Here is a 19,587-nt window from a genome sequence, read left to right as displayed (position 1 = left end):
CGGCAAGCTCGACATCAAAAAACAGATCATCATAGTAGTAAAGTTACAGAGACATGGTCATTGCATTGGATGTGTCGCCGTGGGCAAGTTTGCTGGGTCGCAGCTCGTTGCCCCGGCAGGCGACCGCCACGCCAAGCAATTTTCAACCGCGTCACGACCACGCCGACGCGACCTCCTTCCTGTTTGGGTCGTCTGCCTCACCCGATTTCTAGACTTGCTACAGCGACGTGAGACAGATTAAACCTGTTACGAGTGGACGCATAGAGTACAAGGTGCTGTGAATATGGCCTGCCAATGCAGACTGCAAATCTTCGGAGTCATAAATCGTGCTGGACTTGCGACAATAGTAGTCAAGCAGAATTTATTCGTGGTGAGAAGCACGCGACAAGACAGAACAGCGCTCAAGCAGGAATGATCTTCTATTCTTCACTCATTAATCATATCTCATCGCCTCTTGCCTCGTAAGAATGTACGGCCTGCTGAACCGCTATTGATACCTCACTCCCAAACCAATGCTTTTCGTGAATAACGATAACGCCGCGCTCCCTTTCTTCCCAAAGATGATATAGGTAATGATACAACGCTCAATGGCTTGCGCCTACTGCTTCTGCAGTACTCCCACCTCCTCACATTTCCGCCAAACTTCTTCCTTCTCCAGGACCTTTTTTCTGTCAAAAGCAATGTCGTCAAGCGACTGGAGGTTTTTGCAATGCTCGGCGAGCAAGAGCTCTGTAAGTCGACGGCGCATCCTCGTGTTCTCGTCCAGTGTTCGAAGCCATTTGGCGTCAGACTTGGCTCCGGGACCCGCGGGTGGGTGGAACGCCATAGTCAGTGGGTTGTCGCGTATGTCGAGCTCCGAGATCGCTGGAAATCGCGCAAGCAGAAGACAAGTGCGTCGCATTTTCTTGATGCGGTTGCGTTGAACGCTCAGGCAGGTCAATTTGAACATGCCTTGAAGATCGCTGAGATCAGAAATATGGTTGTGATTAAGGTTCAACCCTCGAAGGTTGGGGAACAGTTGCCCAAAGCCCGCTCCTAGTTGCTTAATACCGCAACCGACGAGCTGTAGTTGGCGCAGGCTATGCTGTGGAAGGACTGGCATGTCGAGGCATCCGCTGGCGACTGCATTACCCGAGAGGATGAGTTTGAAGCAGTCATTCGGGGTGGACATGATACGATTAATGAGATCGCTCGTGGCGTCCTGGTTACAGATGGAGAGCTCTTCTAGGTATCGTGTTTTTCCGAAGCCATGAACCCGTGTTATCTTGTTATTGTCGAGCAAAGCCGCTTTCAAGCCGGGGAACTGCTTGAAGTTGAAGGACTGCATTTCGTTGTGGTCTGCAGCCAGCTCTTCGAGCAATTTTGGTCCGCGACGACCCGCCGGCATGATCTCGCGGAGATGATTGTGAGATACATGTAGCTCGCGAAGCTTGGCAAGACGTTGAAGGTTCGTGACAGCCTGGAGTTGGTTGTTGCTGAGGTCGAGCTGTTTGAGATCAATTAGCTGGGCGTCACCGAAGTCGACTGATTTCAGCTTGTTTCCTCGAATCTGTAATTCAAGCAATGCATCATGCTCCAGAATCCCATTGATATTGGTAATGGCACATTCGTTGGCGATGAGACTGCGCAGGTGGATGAGATCGCCGAAACCGTCAAGACTGGTGAAGTGGTGGTTGCCTGACACGTTCAAAATCTGAAGATTCTTGAGACTGCTCCAAGCCACTATGGTGGAGAGCGGGTTGTTCGAGACATTCAGTACTCGGACAGAAGGTGGAATGCCATGCAGATGTGTGATCTGGTTATCGGCCACGTTGAGCTCGATGAGGTTCGGACAGAACTCATCAAGACCGTGTAGTGTGGTGAGGCCCTTGCCGTTGAGCTCCAAGGTCAGGATACTCTCCCAGTAGAGTTCGCCGGGGCATGCATCGGTAATGGCTTTGATGAGCGCATCTCGAGAGAGTGCAAGGGTTCCATGAGCCTGACGAAGGGCCCTGGCGTGGGCGCGCTCGTCAATGAAGCTTCGCTCAGGGTGTTGCGGATCGTCCTCATGCATAGTAAAGTCAGGCAGCGGAGTCAGACTAAGTATGCTGTAGTTTTTACCATGAGGGGTGCGTGTCGTCAAGCTGTATTCCCTAGATATGGGCGGCGTCGGCGCAGCAGGACGAGGTGGGAGCCTCATAATCTGGGACTCAGACATAGCACGAGGAGGTGGAGGTTCAGAGAGCTCGCGAGCGCCATATTGAGGAACGGGATAAGATCTGATCGGTCGTGTGGGGATCCGAGGCCGCTCCTCTACGGCGTCAAAACTTGAGCGTGTAGCTCTCTGGGCACTGAAAATGCGGCCTAGGACACTGGTTTCTTCAAGCATCGTCTCGCATTGAGGACTTGGAGGCTGGGTGAGAGCTTGCTCAACCCAGTCAACACGCTTGGAAGGAGAGCGGATGACTGTCGGGCCCTTAGCATCAGCGACAGTGTCCGCGTGTCTGTTGAGCAGATATGAGTCCTGGGAGAGGGTGGGATCGACCCAATCGACACGCTTCGAGAAAGATCGACCGATCGGGTTCATCGATGGGGCGATGGCGTCTGCGGGCTCAAGAGATGAGGGCATCTGTGGGACAGCATTTTCAACCCAGTCGCTATGCTTCGATGGCGAGCGTACCACGCTCGGTGGTCTCTGCTCTGTGGCAAAAGCCTCCTCGGAGACGGCAGGCGATGAAGGAGCCGGCGAATCGCCCTCATATGTCCAATCCATACGCTTCGAAGGTGGACGGACAGCGGGTGTATCTGACTTCGCAGAAACAGATCTGTCAGATCCACTACGTGATGGATCTGTGACCTCCTCTTCGTCCTCGCCAGCAGAAAAATCATCCTCATGAATCTCGTGATGGATCACGGTTGGGCCCTTAACCTCGATTTTGTTGAGCTGTGAGTCGAAGACCGGCATTGGGTCGAGGTGCAGGCTGAGATCACCAGGGTCTGTAGGTGTGACCCACCGGTGATCGGGTCCCTCATAGAGTATTGAAGGCTCGATGTCGGCAGAAGGATGGCGACGAAGTGTTGAGCGTTTGCGCTCGGGGCCTTGTCGCAGGTATGTCATAACTCGGCTGGCTTCGGACAAATAATCTCCTGTGCCGAGTGATTGGCGCTTTTTTGGTTGAATGGCGATCGATGTGCCTTGAGAGAGGTCTGACGGAAGGGTAGACTCGTCCAACATGGTGTTGACTGCCGGAACCTTAGTGGGCGATGGGATGAAGGAGAGGTTTTCATTTTCGTCGGTGGTCGGTAAGCTCTCGTCCTTGGTAAAAATAGACTCGAGCTTAGAGGGGGAGAAGAGATCGGTAGCGTTGATGTTGAGCGCAGGATTAGCGGCGCTGACACGGCGGACGACAGTGCCATCGTCGATACTGCCGGCCGACAGCCACGACGCCATTGCTGGCGGGCGCAGCGCGGGCCGAGGGAGGGGAGAGGATGCGAAGAAGAGAATTCAGGCAGTGAAAAAATTCGTGTATCGCGCAAGGAAGGTGCGATGGTAGCAGTCTTCGATGGTGCAGAGCAAGAGTTGTGCCTTCCAAGTGGTGTGTAGACGAGAGGCAACGGAAGGAACGATCGCTGCGTTATGATGGCATTAAGCGCGCGTTAGAGGCCGCAACAAAACATTAAGCGCGTCAGCCGCGTTAAGTGGGGTCATCCTGGGTGTCGCCCGCGTTGTCAGGGCAACCATGCGGTTTGTGCACTGTGGACCGATTGTCCATGTTCAAACAATTTCTCGCTATAACAGCAGTCGAGCATAGATCTGGCCATTGAGTCACTTGCTGAAGCACCAGGAGTACTACGAACATCTTGTCCCCCAGTGAGTACGTTTCCTACCCGTTGGGGTAATGGTCGCGACTCTGCTGCAGTTATATTCGAGACCTCACTTCTCATCGCGGTCCTCATCAATGTTGATCCTCCCGTCGCTTGGGTCATAAGGGTAAAATGTGATAAGATACTCTATAGGAATTCAGCCTTATTGGTTATGCTATCGACCACCCTTCACGAGTTGAGGCCAACAAGTCCCAATGCCTCCCGCCGACTCGTACTGGCCGGATCCAGATAGGGCAGCTCGCCAATGCCCGAGGCTCTAACTCCGGTCCTGATACCTCCAGCGAGATGCGTGTCCGGCTGATTGACGAGTTAGCTCACTTTGTCCATTCAAGGAAGGATCTCACTTACCGTCGCAGCATGCAGTGTGCAGACATTGCTCCAGATCGCGCACGCTCCCTCAGTCCAATGCATCCGTGCGATACAGTCATGATTCCGCGTAATCAGACGCAAGACATACTCCCGGATCATCTGATCCTCGTAGCCCCAGACCCCATCGATCTTGCTAACGTGCAGACCCACGCCAGCAAATAGCGACTTCCACCCGGTCACCGGGTGCGTGCGCACGACAGGATGATGCGGCGCGAACTCGAAGTCCTTGTTCTGCGGACTACCGCGGGGGCTCATGACATCGTACTTGCCGGCCTCGCATGCAGACTTGAAGACGGGCTGCGCACACTCGGCGGTGAGCGTTTCGAGGAAGCGCTGGAAGGGGGGCGAGAGCCGGTCGTAGAGCTCGTAGCCGCTGACCCACAGCGTGTCGCCACCGGCTGGGGGCGTCGACTGCATGCGCAAGAAAGAGAAGTCCGAGGGACAATTCTCGAAGAGGCCTAAAAGCGGAGGGACGATTAGAGGCTACGTAGGCAGGGGGTAATGGGAGGAATCGACGTACTGTCGCTATGCCATTCGCGGCCCAGATCGCGCGGCTCCGCACTGGCGCCTGGCCTGTTCTTCATAGTAGCATAGAGCTTCTTCTGTGCTTCCGAGTTGATCACATAACTGGTGTTGTCAGTAGTAGATCAAGACAGAATCTGTGGAGCATACATGTTCTTATCGGTCGTGCCATCAGCCATGGGTAGGTTGTTGGGGTCATTGTACAACGGATGGACGTGCAGACCGTTCTCCTGCGGCCGACCGGTAAGCTTGCCCAGCAGGTCTGTGATGTGCTTCTGCTCATCGACCGAAAGGTCGTCTTGAGGCGCGCGGAAGAAGACTACCCCACGTTCACAGATGGTGATAGCGAGATCTCGGAGTTGCTCATCAGAGTTGGAGGCAGTGAGCATGTCCTTCAGTTTGGCTGTGGGATACTCCCGGCCAATGATGGGCGTCACGTCGACATATTCGAGATGATCGATAGAGTTGCCCTTTTTCAGAGGTTCCTTGACCAGCTTGTTTGGCGATACCGACCCCATTCTTGCTGTGTGTGTTTGTTCCTCGGGGGTTATTGTTACTGTTTGGTGTAGTCGAGTGCTGCCTGTGCGGTTCTCTGCAACAACGAAGTGCCACAAACTTTGGTTATAAACTCGTGCGCGTACTGCCGGGCTATCATGCAACGGCCATTCCCCGAAGCCCCCCTCGAAGATGGGACGTGGGGCTCACCTGTCCGCAGACTCATCGTGGAAAGTGGAAGGGCACCTCATGCGGAGTAAGTGCTGGCTGTGGGGGAGGGTCCTGCTTCTCCATCCCCAAAACCTACACGGTGCTCGGTAGAGTGGGCATGACAAGCAATGTGGTCCAGCGCCTGCAATGCCGGGGGCCGAACCCCAAAAAGCCAAATTTGACCAATACCCTTGATTAGATCAGGGTAAACACCTCTCTTGGTCGGGCGCATGGGCAAGTTCCGGCGTTTGATGATAGTCTGAATGCCAGAAGCGACACTCCACTGGGTAGACGCCGCGTTGTCATGCAGTGAAAGCCGGAATGGCGCCTTGCTCAAGTCTACTGGGTTATCGCTTTCCAAGATTCGCCCAGCTGTAGGGGGATCATCCGGTGGCATCCTCGGTCCTTCGGCCGAGCGAACGCAGTGCCACATCCTCATAGACTATCTGCCGACATTCTCGACAAACATACTCGGATATGGGTCGCTCACTGCCCGCATGGTTGTGGCTGGTCAACAAACGGCCTCCGAAGTGCACCACAGAGTTGTCAGAAGATGGGGAAACAGGAGCCTCCACCGAAGCCACCATACTTGGCAAAGCCAATAGTAACTCCCTTCGGTTTCAAATTGGTGCTTCTCCAATTCGATCTACCTGCATCATGCTCAACATAGTCTTAGCAAGCGCTTGTTCCGAGGTTCTTCAGTCTCAATCTCTTGGATTATTGCTTGTACTGGTGGCACGCGTGCTAGGCATTGGACACTACTCCGTAGCGAGAACAGGATCTCACCCACCGCCGCCAACGTGTCGTCCAAGCTATGGCAATTGCCCACCTCGCTGCATATCCACAACCCACCGCGCAAAGCGAGGTCCCATCGATCACACTTGGGTGGTAGCTGCCGTCGAGCTTCCCTTGCCCACACCATCAGCCTGAGAAGTAGTCTCGAGTTCTTGCACCTCCACTTCCTTCTCAGCCCCAGCTGCAGCCATTGCCGCAGTCCCACTGCACACATATCCTTTGAATTTACGAGCTGGCAGCTTGGCTTGGAACATCTCGTGAATCTCCTCCAGCGTTCGGTCGCGTGTCTCGGGGATGTAGAAGAACGTGAAGACGAAGAGAATCGCATTCGAACCGAACCAAATGTATCTGGATTTCATGTTAGAATGGCTCGCTAGTCAGGAGATTAGGACTTTACCCGTATCGCGCGTTCCATCCGAGACTTGCTGGATTGATGAAGTATGGCGCCGTAAAGACACCCAGCCAGTTCCCCAGGAAATTGAGTGCGGTACCCAAGCCAAAAACGTGGGCTCGGAGATGGTTGTTTGGATACTCGCCTCCCAAGAGCCACGCATATGGCGCTGAAAAAGTCAGTGTTTGATTCTGTGCAAGAATCACGTGTTTACTCACCGTAAGCGACGTAGAAGAACGTAAAAAGACAGATGAAAGCGACCACGACACGTCCGGCTACTGCTGTCGCGGGAGCAGCAGTCCAAGCGACCGCAAATGCCAGCTGAGCGAGACCACACGCACCAATTCCAATCAGCATGATCACTCGTCTGTCGATGTGTCGGACAAAGAAGAAGCTGGTAATGACGCCGAGGAGTCCCATACAAGTGACCATCGCAGAGTATGCGAAAGCCTCCTGGATTCCAGCGATCTGTAAGAAATAGGTTGTGTAGATGTTGATCCACGAAGAGCCGTTTGCGCAATGGAAGCAGATAACAGCGATGGAGAGGAAGGTGCGTCGTCTGTTGGTGCCCTTCCACATCTCGACGAACAACTGTTTCTTGTTTTGCTCGATCTGCTCCCGGGTGGCTATGCGGATCTCGTTGAACTCGGCCTGGAACTCACTTTCCTGGATGTTTGAGTTGCGTAGCTTGCGGAGAGAGGCTTCGGCCTCTTGTTCTCTTCCCTGGGTCATCAGCCATCTCGGGCTCTCCGGGAAGAAGAACAGCGCGATGGTCTGAATAGTTGGCGCAAGGTAGAAAACGGCCAGAGGAATGCGATAAGACTGTTTGCTCATCATATGATGAGTTCCGTAGTCGACCGCGGCACCAACAATCGAGCCAATAGACAGCTGACTTTGATATACAGCGAAGACGATACCACGAAGATGCGCCGGTGCAACCTCGTTGACATAGACTTGACAAAACGTCAAAAACCATCCAACCGAGATACCTATTCACAGTCAGCGCAGCCTCGAGATGTTGTAGTGGATTCCTACCGAGAATGAAACGGGCAAAGTACAGCGCACCCAGGTTTGTCGTGCCCAGCATGATGGCCGTTGAGATGGCATTGATGAACGAAGCACCCCAGAGACCATACTTTCGGCCAAATCGGGCGCTGAAAGGACCAACGGCAAGAGATCCCACAAAGGTTCCAATGGTCATAAGCGACGAGATCAGCTGCTGGACGGTCGGATCGATAGCCCATTCTCCTGCTGCTTCATCGTAGTAGCCAAACACCTGTAGGAAACCAGGCATGGCCATGCTGCTGATTGTCAGTCGTGTTGTACTTTTGCAGATTTCTGTAGGGTACGCACAAGCCGCCCACTAGAGCGTAGTCAAGACCATATTGGAAACTAGCGACAGTGATGATGCAGCAAATGAACATGCATTTCTTGTGGCTGCGAATGTCAAGTTGCAGCGGGTTGGCTGAAATGACTGCGCCGACCATGATTGCTGACCTCAAGTTCTGGAAAGTGGCCCCTGAGCAGTAGACAGAGACTGATGACAATCCGAGTCTTCAGATGAGCTTTTTCCCAATTGCTGGAATCGCCGGTAAACCGGCGTTCCGCATATATATACTAGCTCAGGGGTGGCACGGTCCCCAGCCAGGCGGTGTGGAGGACCTTCCTGTGGGAGCAGGACACCATCCTACCATCTCCACAGCAATGAAGCTGACCATCACATTAGTGTCTGCGTCCGATCCACACCTAGTAGCCAAGCCTGAAGGGGGTCAAGTGGGACTGGACTGGGGGCGATTGCTTGGCTAGGGATGGAATTGGAGTCTGCGGGGGTGGGACTGGGGGTTTTCGTGCGGAGAGACTCTACCAGGCCCTGCAGTTGATAGTGTTCTGCCATGCACGACGGCGGCCAACATTCGGCAAACGAGTATGAATTCAACTGCCGTGATATGAACTCCCACAATCTGTGTCTTGACAAGTCTGAATGCTGGAGTGGACACGGAAGTGCACAGATCCCACGCCAAGGGGAGGCCACCTCAATCCCATTTCAGTTCAGAGAGCCCTTGTCAATAGGCTGAAGGTATAGACCTGTACGGTTATGGGATGCAGAGCTCTGAGCCTTGTCGAGAAAGCTCTGTACGCGAAAGACTTACCTTGGATTTCTGGCGGGCAGTCGCCTGGGACTCAATGGCTAGCCAGAATTGGGCTAGCATGTTTATGAATGCATATCTGCCTCGGCACTCGTCCAACGCATATTTTTGATGTCATGGATCATGGCTGATGTTGTTCAGGAGCCGCCAGGGCACATTCGGAGAGCTCATATACTTGGCTTGGAGCGGCTCCAGAGGGATCAACGACAGTGACGCGCTATCAGGCGAACCTTGGAATTAGTGATGTGAGCGAAGTGAGGCAAACCACTTCAGTCCTGCAGCTGCATCTCAGACGTAAAATAGATGCAGGTCCCATCAACAGGATGGGATATCCATGTATGGGGTGTCAAACTAGATTGTCGAAGTCGTCGATGGGGCGCTCGGGAATCTAGAATGTGCTTTTCGAGCCTCGCGGGCTACCGTATACGCCAAGCTTTTGATGCCATCCGTCTTGGTGTCGTCCTTTGAAGTCTCAAGGATCCCACCTCACGTCCGCTGCAACGTATCTTCTGTTGCTTTATTAAGGCAGGAAAAACGACCAGGGCTATGCGTGATACTGAGCAGTAAGACTATTGTATTGAAGGCACTGCAAACAGGCACTTCTGGGAACGATATCTGGGCAAAATGTCAAAGAACAAGCTCGAGTACAACAAGCAGGAACCTGCGTTCTTGCGAAAGCTACGTGAGCAGCATGGCGGGCCCAGGAACAACGTGCAAATCGCGCGTCCGAAGAAGGATCGATTAAGGACAGGAGACGAAGGTGAGGACGATCCCGTGATCGTGGATGAGGCTGGCGAGGATGTAGCCAAAGATGATTGGGAAGAGAGACTGAGGCAAGAGAAGGAGGTTGCGGAGGGCGGTAGTGAAGATTCTGTCAAAGCGGAGGGAAATCTGCCTGTGGAAACGAGAGACAAGCAGAAGATTGCCGACATTGGCCTGGCTAAGAAGCGAAAGGTGGGGAAGGTTATCGTAGACGGAGAAGAAGCCGAGGACGCCAGTTGGAAGGAAAAAGGAGCTGGGCCTGAAACGAAGAAGGATGCCTCAGATGAAGCAAAGACTACGACATCAATGCCTGCCAAGACGAGAAAGAAGGTGAAAAAGATCAAGCTATCCTTTGATGAGCCCGAGTGATAGAGTCTGTTCGGCTCGGCCATTTTCATACTCCGAGCGCCATCAGAGCGCCCGCATGATTCTGTCGATCTCTCGCTTGGCAAATGCCTGCTTTTGAGACTCAGGCATGCCAGCTACGGTATCCCGAACGGCAAGGACACGATTCCTGAGCGTGTCCATTTGCTCCAACGAGACATCCTCGCCATCCGAGGCGTCGTTGTCCTGGCCTTCATGATCAAGCATCGACAACTTCAGACCTAACATCTCCTGTTGAAGCTCATGATCGAGGCCTTTGAACTTATCTTCACCAACGATACCCAGTCCATCCTCGTCGTCTTCGGTGGCATCGTCAAACCCGGGGGCTGCAGACCAATCTATGCCCTCGAGGACTTCCACAACGCGAGCTATGCCGACTTTTTCTCCAAATTCATTCCGGTCGTCTGCACCACTATCAGTGGCTGGTGACTTGCCAATGTGGCCGCTCCAATGAACAACGTCCCAACCGAGCATATCGTCTGCGATCGTTCTCGTTTCCAAATCGTTCGCGATATCTGGAAGCATCTTATCGGGTTGCCTTGACGAACCGGTGGCACCGCCTGCTGGAGGACTTCGATGCTGCAATATCAAGACAGAGGCAACATCTCGACCGGCTGAAAGGTCTTCAACGGCTTCTCTGAGCCTATGCGCAGCCCTGATATATGGCATGAAACTTTCCGACTGCTCTTGTGCAGAGGCTCGCGCTGCATCCACGGGCAGTACTAAAACAATGCCACCAATGACCGATCTCACTTCAACTGCCGCGGGTGAACACATCGTGTCTTCCCACTCTTGCAGATCTTGAACCTCGTCGGGAACTTCAGTCTGCTGCGGGTCTGCAGTAGAGTCTGTTGAGTTTCCAGTGGGCTTAATGGAAGCCATGGCTTGGCCAGCGACTGACGGTAGCTCATCACACCAAAGACTTACATCCTTTGAATAATATTTCGTCCGTAACCTTAGCGGAGGATGTGACGTATATCCAGCATATGACGATAGATCTGTGGATGGCAAACTCCCTGTGAGATGATGTAGGACGGGCGGGAATGGTGATGGGTCAGACTTGGAAGATGCTGTGGGAGACAGAATCAAGAGCCTGAGTTGAGAGAGAGTTGCGGCGGCTGGTGCCATTGGTATCAGCACCGCGGGAAGCCAGTGACTTTGCCAATTGGCCTAGCGATTGCCCTCTACGATCAACGCTTTGAATACGATTTGGGGTATGAATGCAAAGAGATGGCAGAGTTGTTCACTTGAAATCACCCAGTTTCAAGTCTGGCTCTTGGCGGCAAGCCGCTTATTATGTAAGCAAGATGGCTCGCGCCCGAGTACACTATAAACTTCTCAAGGGTTTGGCCAGATTCCCAACAGCACTCAGTGCCATTGAACGCCTTTGCGTCGGTCATGTTGTTCATCTGAGCCTCCGTCCAGACTCCGGGCGTGCTCTTCTACCATCGTGTATAGCTGTCCAGACTGTAGGTTTGGCTGATCAACCCTGATGGGTGCCACCTTCCCAAACGCTGCTCGAAGGTAGATCGAAACCGGACTGGACAGTGCTACCTCTGATCTCATTTTCGTAGGTTTCCTCGAAGCGGCGGCTATGGGACATACGGTCTCCCTCACTTGAGGCTCTGTCAGGTTTTGATCTTAACATCGTTGCCATGATTCATCGTGCTCGATTTTCAACCTCTTCTTCCAGCCCTCGCTCTGATGACGGTTGCTCTGCCTCTTGCGAGACCAACACCACGACCTCTGGTGCCACGGCTCCGGAACATGGGCGCATTCCGTAGCATATCTGGAACGATAATGAAGCGAACATGGCTGCCGCGGATGTAGACCTGGTCGAGATGAGACACTCGGCCATCTCGTGCTGTCGCTGTGATGTCTTTCAGTTGGACGTTCATGTTGTCCTCAGCTGCAGTTCAGAATTAGTTTGTGATCGAGGTAGATTTGCGAAATTTCGCGAGAGGGTTGCTCCTCACCTTCGAGAAGCTTGCCACGGTAGACTTGTCCGGAGGTGAGCTCGAGTGTCACAACATGTCCCTGTGTGCGTCAGTACGTGCGTATTCGAACGGCATATGCCCATCTCCCAGAAATCTGAACTCACTTGCGCTTCGTTCAATAGCTTAATCGGAATGCCGATTGTTGATGTGAGTTTGCCCATGGTCGCGGTCGTTCGGACGGATCGCGCAGTCCTTCGAAAGTGTTTTCAGAGTCAGAGTCGTCGACGGCGGTCGTGTTGGTCACAACTAAAGGCGGCTGTATTGTGGAGGAGGGACCGGCCCTCAATTGCAGATGCGCTCGAAGTCGAAATTCGTGAGGCTACAATGCAGCCTTGTGTCTTATCTCCTGACTAATTCCGTGCCTCATCGCCCACACATCCCAGCGTTCATCGAACGTGCTGGGATACGTGCTACGTCAAGGCACACGGTCGATCGTGCTGCCTGGCCATGCCACTCCTTTCGAATCTTCCTGCATTGCGCCTGACACTGGCCTACGCTCTACATGAGCCATCATCGCTGCTACCACATCGCACCATAGCAACTCTCCTTGCTCTACCACTGCCCGTTGGCATAGTCCTTCCCTCACTGCCCGGTTCGGAGAAGAAGCCTACGATAAAAGCTCTCGTGCTCGACAAAGATAATACCATCTGCCCACCAGAGACCGCTGTCATTCATCCAGCCTATCGCCAAAAGATCGAGCAGATCAAATCCAGCCCGGAGTTCGCTGGCCGACCACACAGCATTCTGATCGTCTCTAATACCGCGGGCAGCACTCGCTCTGCGGAGCACGAGGCAGAGGCAAAACACCTTGAAGCAGAGCTAGGACTACCGGTATTACGGCAGCAACCGGGCCGCAAGAAGCCTCTATGCGGACCTGATGTTTTGCTATATTTCAGAGAACATGGAATTACCGAAAATCCTGCTGAGATCGCTTTTGTTGGTGATCGGCTGGCCACCGATGTGCTTGTCGCCCGAGAGGTTGGGAGTTGGAGTATCTGGTGCCGCGATGGCTGGAGAGATCCAGTAAAGCCTGCTACAGACTATCGGGGCCTATTTGCCAAAGCTGAGGGTATCCTTGAGCGCATCCTACGAGAGCGCCTTTCGAGAAGCGCCCCTCTACCAGTGACTCCAAGGCATCGCTAATGCAAAACCTTGATCGTCACATCCCACTGAACTGCGAGGGCCTCCCACATACGCTGGACGTTGTGCGCTTCCTCGGTTTCCGTGAGCACCGGCACTGCATCATCGAAGCCAGAATACTTCGACCACGCCTCAACGAGCAGAGGGAAATCGCTTGGTTTGAGACCGCGACGTACATACCCTTTGGTGCCTACACTTTCAGGAAGACTAGCCTTGCTCAAACAGTGCTTGATGTGCTCTTCCTAATCACTGTCAGTATCTGCGATGTGGGGTTGGAGTGATGAACGTACAACTCGTTCTTCAAGCTCTTGGACCGACAATGTCTGGGCCAATGAAATTTTGGTTCTGACCGCAGCATGTAGCGCAGAGTTCGCAAGAGGATAGTCTTCCATCTCATGGGCTAGTATGGCGAGTCGAAGTAGTGCTTGCACTTCCCACTTGACAGGCACGGGCGATCGACCCCCGAAACGAGCAGCAACACAGGCAAGGAAGATTTGACTTCTCTTCATAGCGATGCGCTCGTGCCGCGAGAGATTCGGCAAGGTATCGATCTCGAAGCCTGCAAGAAGCCAGGCCGCGGTAGCAATCAATCGATGCAATCTGAAATGTGGTTAACCGCATACAGAGCGAAATAGTGAGCGACTTACGGATCCTGGCCATTCCGAGGCCGCAACATCAAATGCCCAGCCATCCCTCTCATCGTATCTAGAGCTTGTTGGACCAAAAAAGCCAGACTCTGGAACGAAACGCGCCGGAGCCCGACTTCTTCGATCTGATGAGTAAGCCTCTCTAGCCTCCTCAATAGAGTGAGCCACTGCCATAAGGCTAGATGGCCATAGTCTAACGTCTGGAATGACGGCAGCACACTGATGCCGTTGTCGTGGTATTTGACGATTGGAATGCGGTTGCCATCTATCTCAAGATGCGACATCCATCGCCCGAGCCAAGGAAAGAGCGTATCGTTCATCTTTGCAACAACCTGTGCGGCGTCATATATTTCGACGCCAGGGAGTCGAACACGATGCACCATAACACTTATCAATGGCCCTCTATTGAGACCAGTCATTGTCGGTGGAGGATTTTGTCGCATGATGCAATGCTGGATCGAGGAAAAGGCCGTCCATACGTCTTCGAGAAGGACCATACAGATCCCTAATGGCCCTGGCAGCCCCATGATGGTGACTGTCATTGCAGGCTCCCGATTGGATTGATTGCCGTGCCTCCCAACAGGAAAAGCTTCGGCATAATGGACTGCGGTAAGGCAGCGGCACGCCCATCGACCGAGGTGCATGAATTCACCTGCACACGCAATGGGTACGCCCATGATCGCGATCCAGTCGTTGCGGTCGTACAGAATGCTCTTGCCTTCGTGGTACATCTGTCGACAGGCACGAAGGACTTGCGGAGAGAAGTGGTACTCCTTACTCCAAGCTGTTCGACCTCTGATAACGGGCATCCAATGGTCAGTGTTTCCGGCTACAGGGAAGCTACTCGAAATGACCGTATTCATGCTTTGCTTGAATTGTGCGTCGGATACTCTGTCAGGATCGAGAGTCCACTTCTCGGTGCTGCACATGCCGCCATCAAGACAATAGTCCAAGATATGGAGGCGGACCTCGGGTGGTAAGGAGAGAAGCTTGGACTTGGGCGGCTCCTCGCCGAGTTGTTGGTGTGAAGGATGTGGGGGAGCCGTGGTCTGGTCTTGGCGAGGAGACATTTCCACGTGAGCCGATGATGGCACGGCAGCAGGGGGCGTGGCTTGACTGGAATCGAGTCGATGGGTCCGCAGCGAGAAAGACGCAGATGCTTCCACCGGATTGCGATTGTTGCGGAGCCTCTGGGTCATGTTGCGTATGCTCGATTTGACCGAAGCTTTCATCCTCGCGCGATTGGAGTCGGCTATGGTGTAGATGGGCGGCACAGCAAAGCTTCTGATGGTGGAGAGATGAGAAGTGTGCAGCAAAGCTCAGCGATCTGTGTATGCAAGAGATCTAACAGAGCAAGCCGCGTTCTCATGACGATGACCTGCCTGTGAAGTAGACAGGGAGTGACTGTAAAGCGCCAACAACTGTTGCCAAGACAAGGCAAAACCGCCCCCTCACTGTCACCACCAGTGACAACGTAAAGGCGTAAATAAGTAAATAACAACAGGGTGAAGTAAAAACTGTCACAGGCTCAGCTGTATGCCTGTCTGCACATCACCCATGCCAAACTATACCCTCTCCTCACCCTGACCTGCCCCTCACTTCCGCCACAACAACAAAAGTCTGCCTTTTAACATACTCACACAATCACGCAATCAGACGAGCACAATCCCGCAAACAACACGCACCAGCCCTTCCCCCCCCCCGGAGTCATACTGCTCAACTCTACCAATGCCCCCAAACACCACCCTGCACCATCTTCACCCCCTTGAAGACCCCCTCAGAACCCCCTCCCATAAACAGCGATATACCCATTCAGATTGATGCCCTGCAGCGTCGGCGGGCTGCCGCACGTCCCCGTCCCCGCCCCACCATTACAGGCCACGCAGTTCACCTCGCTGGTCAGGCCGGAGTCGAGGATGATGTTGGCGCCGCAGTAGCAGTTGACCAGCGTCGTGCTGCCGGCGACGTTGACGAGGCCGAAGAAACTGGTGTTGTGTTAGCAAAGCGCGGAGAAAAGGGGGCTTTTTTTTATATCGGATTTTGCGGAATTGTGTGGCAGCAGTAGCAGTAGGATTACTAGTAACGTCCCGGGGGGTGGAGTGGTGCGGAGTTGAGCCACAACACGAGAGAGCATTGGGCAAGACTGGAAAGGGGAAAGCCCAAAATGAATGGTAAGGGTAAGGGTGAGGAGAATGGCCAGGTGCGACTTACTTGGTATTCGCCCGACTCAAACACGCAGTCGCGCACTGCCTCGCGGCCGGGTTGCCGACGGAGTTCGTCAGGCTCGGACTTACGTAGCCGGCGGCCTGGGTGTCGAAGACGTAGGAGCCGAGGATGATGAAGGAGAAGGTGCTGCAGCTCGTGCCGATGCAGGTCTGGGAGAAGCAGCCGGTGTAGGCGAAGGAGGTGGAGAGTGTGGTCTAAGGAGTGTCTTAGTGGGGATATACTGGGGGTTGTGACTGAGGGGTTTCGGCTTACTCCTGCGGGGCCTTGGGGACTGTGTAGGGAGAGGTCAGTCAGCGAGATGTTTGAGAGGCATGACGGTAGGTTGAAGGGTGTTGCTGCTGCTTACCCGGTGGCGCCTTGTGCACCTTGAATTCCTTGAGGGCCCTGAGGGCGTGGAGACTGATGTTAGTGAGGATTGTGGATGAAGGGCTGTGGGTGACATATCTGTAGCACCTGTAGCACCCGTAGCACCTGTTGCTCCTGTCGCGCTGTACATCAATAGTGTCAGTAAAGAGTACTTCGGAAGAGTCAAAGACACCGTACCCAGTTGGTCCAGCCACGCCTTGCGGTCCTTGAGGTCCTGATGGGCCAGTTGAGCCTTGGGGTCCTGCTGGGCTGTGCGCGAATTTTGGTCAGCTTCGGATGATTAGGAGGCAGTTGAAGTGTCCTTACCCGGATGGTCCAGCTACACCTTGAACTCCTTGAGCACCCTGGGGACGTGAGTAGAGTTAACGGAGGTCCTATATAGTGGTATAAGGGAGACCTATCTGTTGCGCCGGTTGAGCCTTGCGGGCCTGCTGGACTGTTGGGACTAGTCAGCTGCGGGATTTGCGTGATTCCAATACGAAGCACTTACCCAGTTGGTCCTGCTACGCCTTGTATACCTTGATTCTAGACGAGTCAGTGGGATTTGGGGACCAAGTTTCCAGTTTTCTTACGCCCTGGAGAGAAGACGTTAGCATTGACTGTCGCGTGGAAAAAAGTGTAATCTTACTTGTACACCCTGAGGGCCGCTGTGGGGGTTTTGTTAGCGCGCAAGTCTACTGGTCATGGAGAAGCAACATACGAAGGTCCCTAGTCAAGTGGTTAGAATCTGTCAAGTCTCGAAATGGGTAGATGTCTTACACTTGGCCCAGCTACGCCTTGAACGCCTTGAGGCTAAGAAATGTCAGCGGAGGCAAGTCACGCCTTGTCAATACTCTTACACCCTTAAGAATCACGTTAGCTTGGACACAAAACCGCACTAAGGCGCGCTTACCTGTACTCCTTGAGCTCCTTGAGGTCCCTGTTCATCGATCAGCTATCGCCACCTGTTTGGCATATACGTTGACTAACGCTTGGACCTGCAGCGCCTGTGGGACCAGCCACACCCTGGGGACCTTGGATCTAGTAGAGTTAATAAAGCAATTTGACAGCAAAAGCTTGTAGCCTACACCCTAAACAAATTGTCAGCTTTGCGAAAAGGAACTTTGAAGAATGACTCTACCTGTGCTCCTTGAGGACCGGTTGGACCTGCAGCACCGGTTGCTGAAGAGCTGTCAGTGCCCGCTCTCGATCACCTGTATTGGAAACTCACCACCTGACAAGCCAGACGCGCCCTAAATTTCAGAAGTTAGTTGCTTTGCTCGATATACAAGATGGCTGGGCGGAGACTAACCTGGGGGCCGGATGGCTATAAAGGATTTAGCATCAGTATTCTGACTTTGCAAAGTGACGGTGATACGCACTCCGCTCGGCTGTCAACAGTTAGCAATGATTCCTGCTTTCATCTTCTTGGTAGAAAATTATGCTGGAGGTACTCACCCCAGCTACTCCTTGTACTCCTTGTACTCCTTGTACTCCTTGTACTCCCTGAATACCCTGCGGTCCTTGAGGTCCCTGGCTACCTTGAGGTCCTGCTGGCTAATAGACATTAGTATGTCTCGGTTTCCAGGCTGGGACAGGTGACGCCATCTCAGCTTCAAGGGAGAAACTTACGCCCGTAGCACCAGGTAAACCTGCATTGTTTGATCAGCACACACGTTCCGAGACAAAGGGTAGAGGGGGAAGAAGTCGAACTTACCACTCGCACCGGACACTCCTTGCGGCTAAGGTTTGTATCAGTCACAACAGCTTCGTTAGAGAGATGGGTGGAATAGCGTACGCCAGTAGCACTATAGTATATTAGTGTTGTACGTAATAGCGGTCTGTGCAATTTAGACTTACCCAGTGGGTCCTGCCACGCCTTGCGGGCCTTGAACCTGAAGCCTATATTAGCTGTCGATCTTTGTGGGGAAACGGGGAAGCATACTCCAGTTGGACTGTGATAAATCAGTAAATATACAGTTTGGGCTCGGGTTGGTGCGGACTTACCCAGTAGGACCTTGAATACCTTGCGGGCCCTGTGGACCAGAGGGACCTGAGGGACCTGCAACACCAGTCGGACCAGTTGGACCCGAGGCACCACTTGGACCTTGAATGCCTTGTACACCCTGGATACCTTGCGGGCCCTGTGGACCAGAGGGACCTGCAACACCAGTCGGACCAGTCGGACCAGTCGGACCCGAGGCACCACTTGGACCTTGAATGCCTTGTGGGCCCTGAACGCCTTGTTGGCCCTGGATGCCCTGCGGACCTGAGGGACCAGCGACTCCGGTCGGACCAGTCGGACCTTGAATTCCTTGCACACCTTGAGGGCCGGTTGGACCGACACTGCCTCGTAGACCCGAAGCTCCTGAGGGTCCTGAAGGCCCAGCAACACCTGTGGGCCCAGTCGGACCACTGGGCCCCGGGGGCCCGCTTGGACCAGGCAAGCCGCCGCAGTTATTGAGTCGCGACAGCGTCAGGGTCACGAAGCCACAACCAGAGGGTGCAGATCTCGGATCACCAAAGACTGAAAGGAGGGTGCCATCGGTTGTGACGCAGAAGCGAGCAATATTGTTGTAAAAGTTCTGATTTTGCCAATTCAGCGAGTCCTGGGTGTCAATAGTGAACAAGGTAGTAATCACGCCAGGATTGGCGCTTGGAGTGAAGTCGGCATAAGTTACACCTGGTTGAGTGCCAAACTGCAGGGTTGTCCCATTGTTAGTGGCGAATAGCTGACCGTTCGACGATAGGGAGTAGACCGTGGCGTTGGCGCAATTTTGCGTGGATTGGCCATTATTGCCGACGTATCCACTGCCCTGCCTCTTGGAGAAAGTAAATTGAGGCGTTAGAACGAGTTGGAAAAGATTGTCATTTGAAGGATCGATGCTTGGGGTAGAGGTTGCAGAAGCCGCAGATGCCGAATTGGATGTTGGTAGCTCGGGGCTGAAACGCATTAGCAACCACAAAGTCATCGAAAGCTGTCTCTCACATTGATGTAAGGCCGTCTTTACAAGTGCTGAACGATGTTGAAGTATCTTAGAAATATTAGAACATTTCCTTTTCCAGAGCAGGATGCTAGAGCTGACCCGTGAGAATGGTGTCTATAAAGGTTGGTGCATTCTCTACATGCAGCGTCAAGTCATTGTGGATTGAGAACGATGTGTTCTCCACGGCGAAAAGCTGTACATGAACCTGTTGCGGAGCATTAGCGTCCCTCACTTCTCGAAAGAGTATCCTTGACATGCTGGACTTAGGATGTAGGCTGTAACAACAGGATCCAGCTGCGGCGCCGA

The 19,587-nt window shown here is 53.4% G+C and overlaps 8 protein-coding genes across 8 annotated transcripts; 2 read left to right on the top strand and 6 right to left on the bottom strand.

The window, feature by feature from the left end:
• Positions 1 to 598: 598 nt before the first annotated feature.
• On the bottom strand, positions 599 to 3,430 carry HMPREF1541_09840 (uncharacterized protein; the record flags this gene model as incomplete). The annotated part of the gene is made up of 1 exon (XM_008714513.1): positions 599 to 3,430. One exon carries the CDS (start codon positions 3,428 to 3,430, stop codon positions 599 to 601), a length of 2,832 nt encoding a protein of 943 aa, XP_008712735.1.
• A 602-nt stretch (positions 3,431 to 4,032) lies between these two features.
• HMPREF1541_09839 (uncharacterized protein) lies at positions 4,033 to 5,273 on the bottom strand (the record flags this gene model as incomplete). Its single annotated transcript, XM_008714512.1, has 4 exons — positions 4,033 to 4,161; positions 4,213 to 4,691; positions 4,754 to 4,860; positions 4,906 to 5,273. 4 exons carry the CDS (start codon positions 5,271 to 5,273, stop codon positions 4,033 to 4,035), a joined length of 1,083 nt encoding a protein of 360 aa, XP_008712734.1.
• A 1,062-nt stretch (positions 5,274 to 6,335) lies between these two features.
• HMPREF1541_09838 (uncharacterized protein) lies at positions 6,336 to 8,133 on the bottom strand (the record flags this gene model as incomplete). Its single annotated transcript, XM_008714511.1, has 5 exons — positions 6,336 to 6,603; positions 6,653 to 6,815; positions 6,865 to 7,635; positions 7,682 to 7,947; positions 8,000 to 8,133. 5 exons carry the CDS (start codon positions 8,131 to 8,133, stop codon positions 6,336 to 6,338), a joined length of 1,602 nt encoding a protein of 533 aa, XP_008712733.1.
• Positions 8,134 to 9,417: 1,284 nt separating this feature from the next.
• On the top strand, positions 9,418 to 9,924 carry HMPREF1541_09837 (uncharacterized protein; the record flags this gene model as incomplete). Its single annotated transcript, XM_008714510.1, has 1 exon — positions 9,418 to 9,924. The coding sequence occupies one exon, from the start codon at positions 9,418 to 9,420 to the stop codon at positions 9,922 to 9,924; it is 507 nt and encodes a 168-aa protein (XP_008712732.1).
• Positions 9,925 to 9,966: 42 nt separating this feature from the next.
• HMPREF1541_09836 (uncharacterized protein) lies at positions 9,967 to 11,067 on the bottom strand (the record flags this gene model as incomplete). The annotated part of the gene is made up of 1 exon (XM_008714509.1): positions 9,967 to 11,067. One exon carries the CDS (start codon positions 11,065 to 11,067, stop codon positions 9,967 to 9,969), a length of 1,101 nt encoding a protein of 366 aa, XP_008712731.1.
• Positions 11,068 to 11,615: 548 nt separating this feature from the next.
• On the bottom strand, positions 11,616 to 12,097 carry HMPREF1541_09835 (uncharacterized protein; the record flags this gene model as incomplete). Its single annotated transcript, XM_008714508.1, has 3 exons — positions 11,616 to 11,848; positions 11,916 to 11,976; positions 12,041 to 12,097. The coding sequence occupies 3 exons, from the start codon at positions 12,095 to 12,097 to the stop codon at positions 11,616 to 11,618; spliced, it is 351 nt and encodes a 116-aa protein (XP_008712730.1).
• A 286-nt stretch (positions 12,098 to 12,383) lies between these two features.
• On the top strand, positions 12,384 to 13,079 carry HMPREF1541_09834 (HAD phosphatase, family IIIA; the record flags this gene model as incomplete). The annotated part of the gene is made up of 1 exon (XM_008714507.1): positions 12,384 to 13,079. One exon carries the CDS (start codon positions 12,384 to 12,386, stop codon positions 13,077 to 13,079), a length of 696 nt encoding a protein of 231 aa, XP_008712729.1.
• A 4,678-nt stretch (positions 13,080 to 17,757) lies between these two features.
• On the bottom strand, positions 17,758 to 19,266 carry HMPREF1541_09833 (uncharacterized protein; the record flags this gene model as incomplete). Its single annotated transcript, XM_008714506.1, has 6 exons — positions 17,758 to 17,851; positions 17,927 to 17,946; positions 18,012 to 18,102; positions 18,155 to 18,189; positions 18,240 to 18,249; positions 18,302 to 19,266. The coding sequence occupies 6 exons, from the start codon at positions 19,264 to 19,266 to the stop codon at positions 17,758 to 17,760; spliced, it is 1,215 nt and encodes a 404-aa protein (XP_008712728.1).
• Between the last annotated feature and the right edge of the window lie 321 nt (positions 19,267 to 19,587).

This window comes from Cyphellophora europaea (genome assembly GCF_000365145.1).
Source record: "Cyphellophora europaea CBS 101466 unplaced genomic scaffold supercont1.11, whole genome shotgun sequence".
Taxonomy (NCBI): domain Eukaryota; kingdom Fungi; phylum Ascomycota; class Eurotiomycetes; order Chaetothyriales; family Cyphellophoraceae; genus Cyphellophora; species Cyphellophora europaea.
The sequence above is the reverse complement of the archived record's forward strand: the minus strand, read 5'-3'. Positions and strand labels throughout refer to the sequence as shown.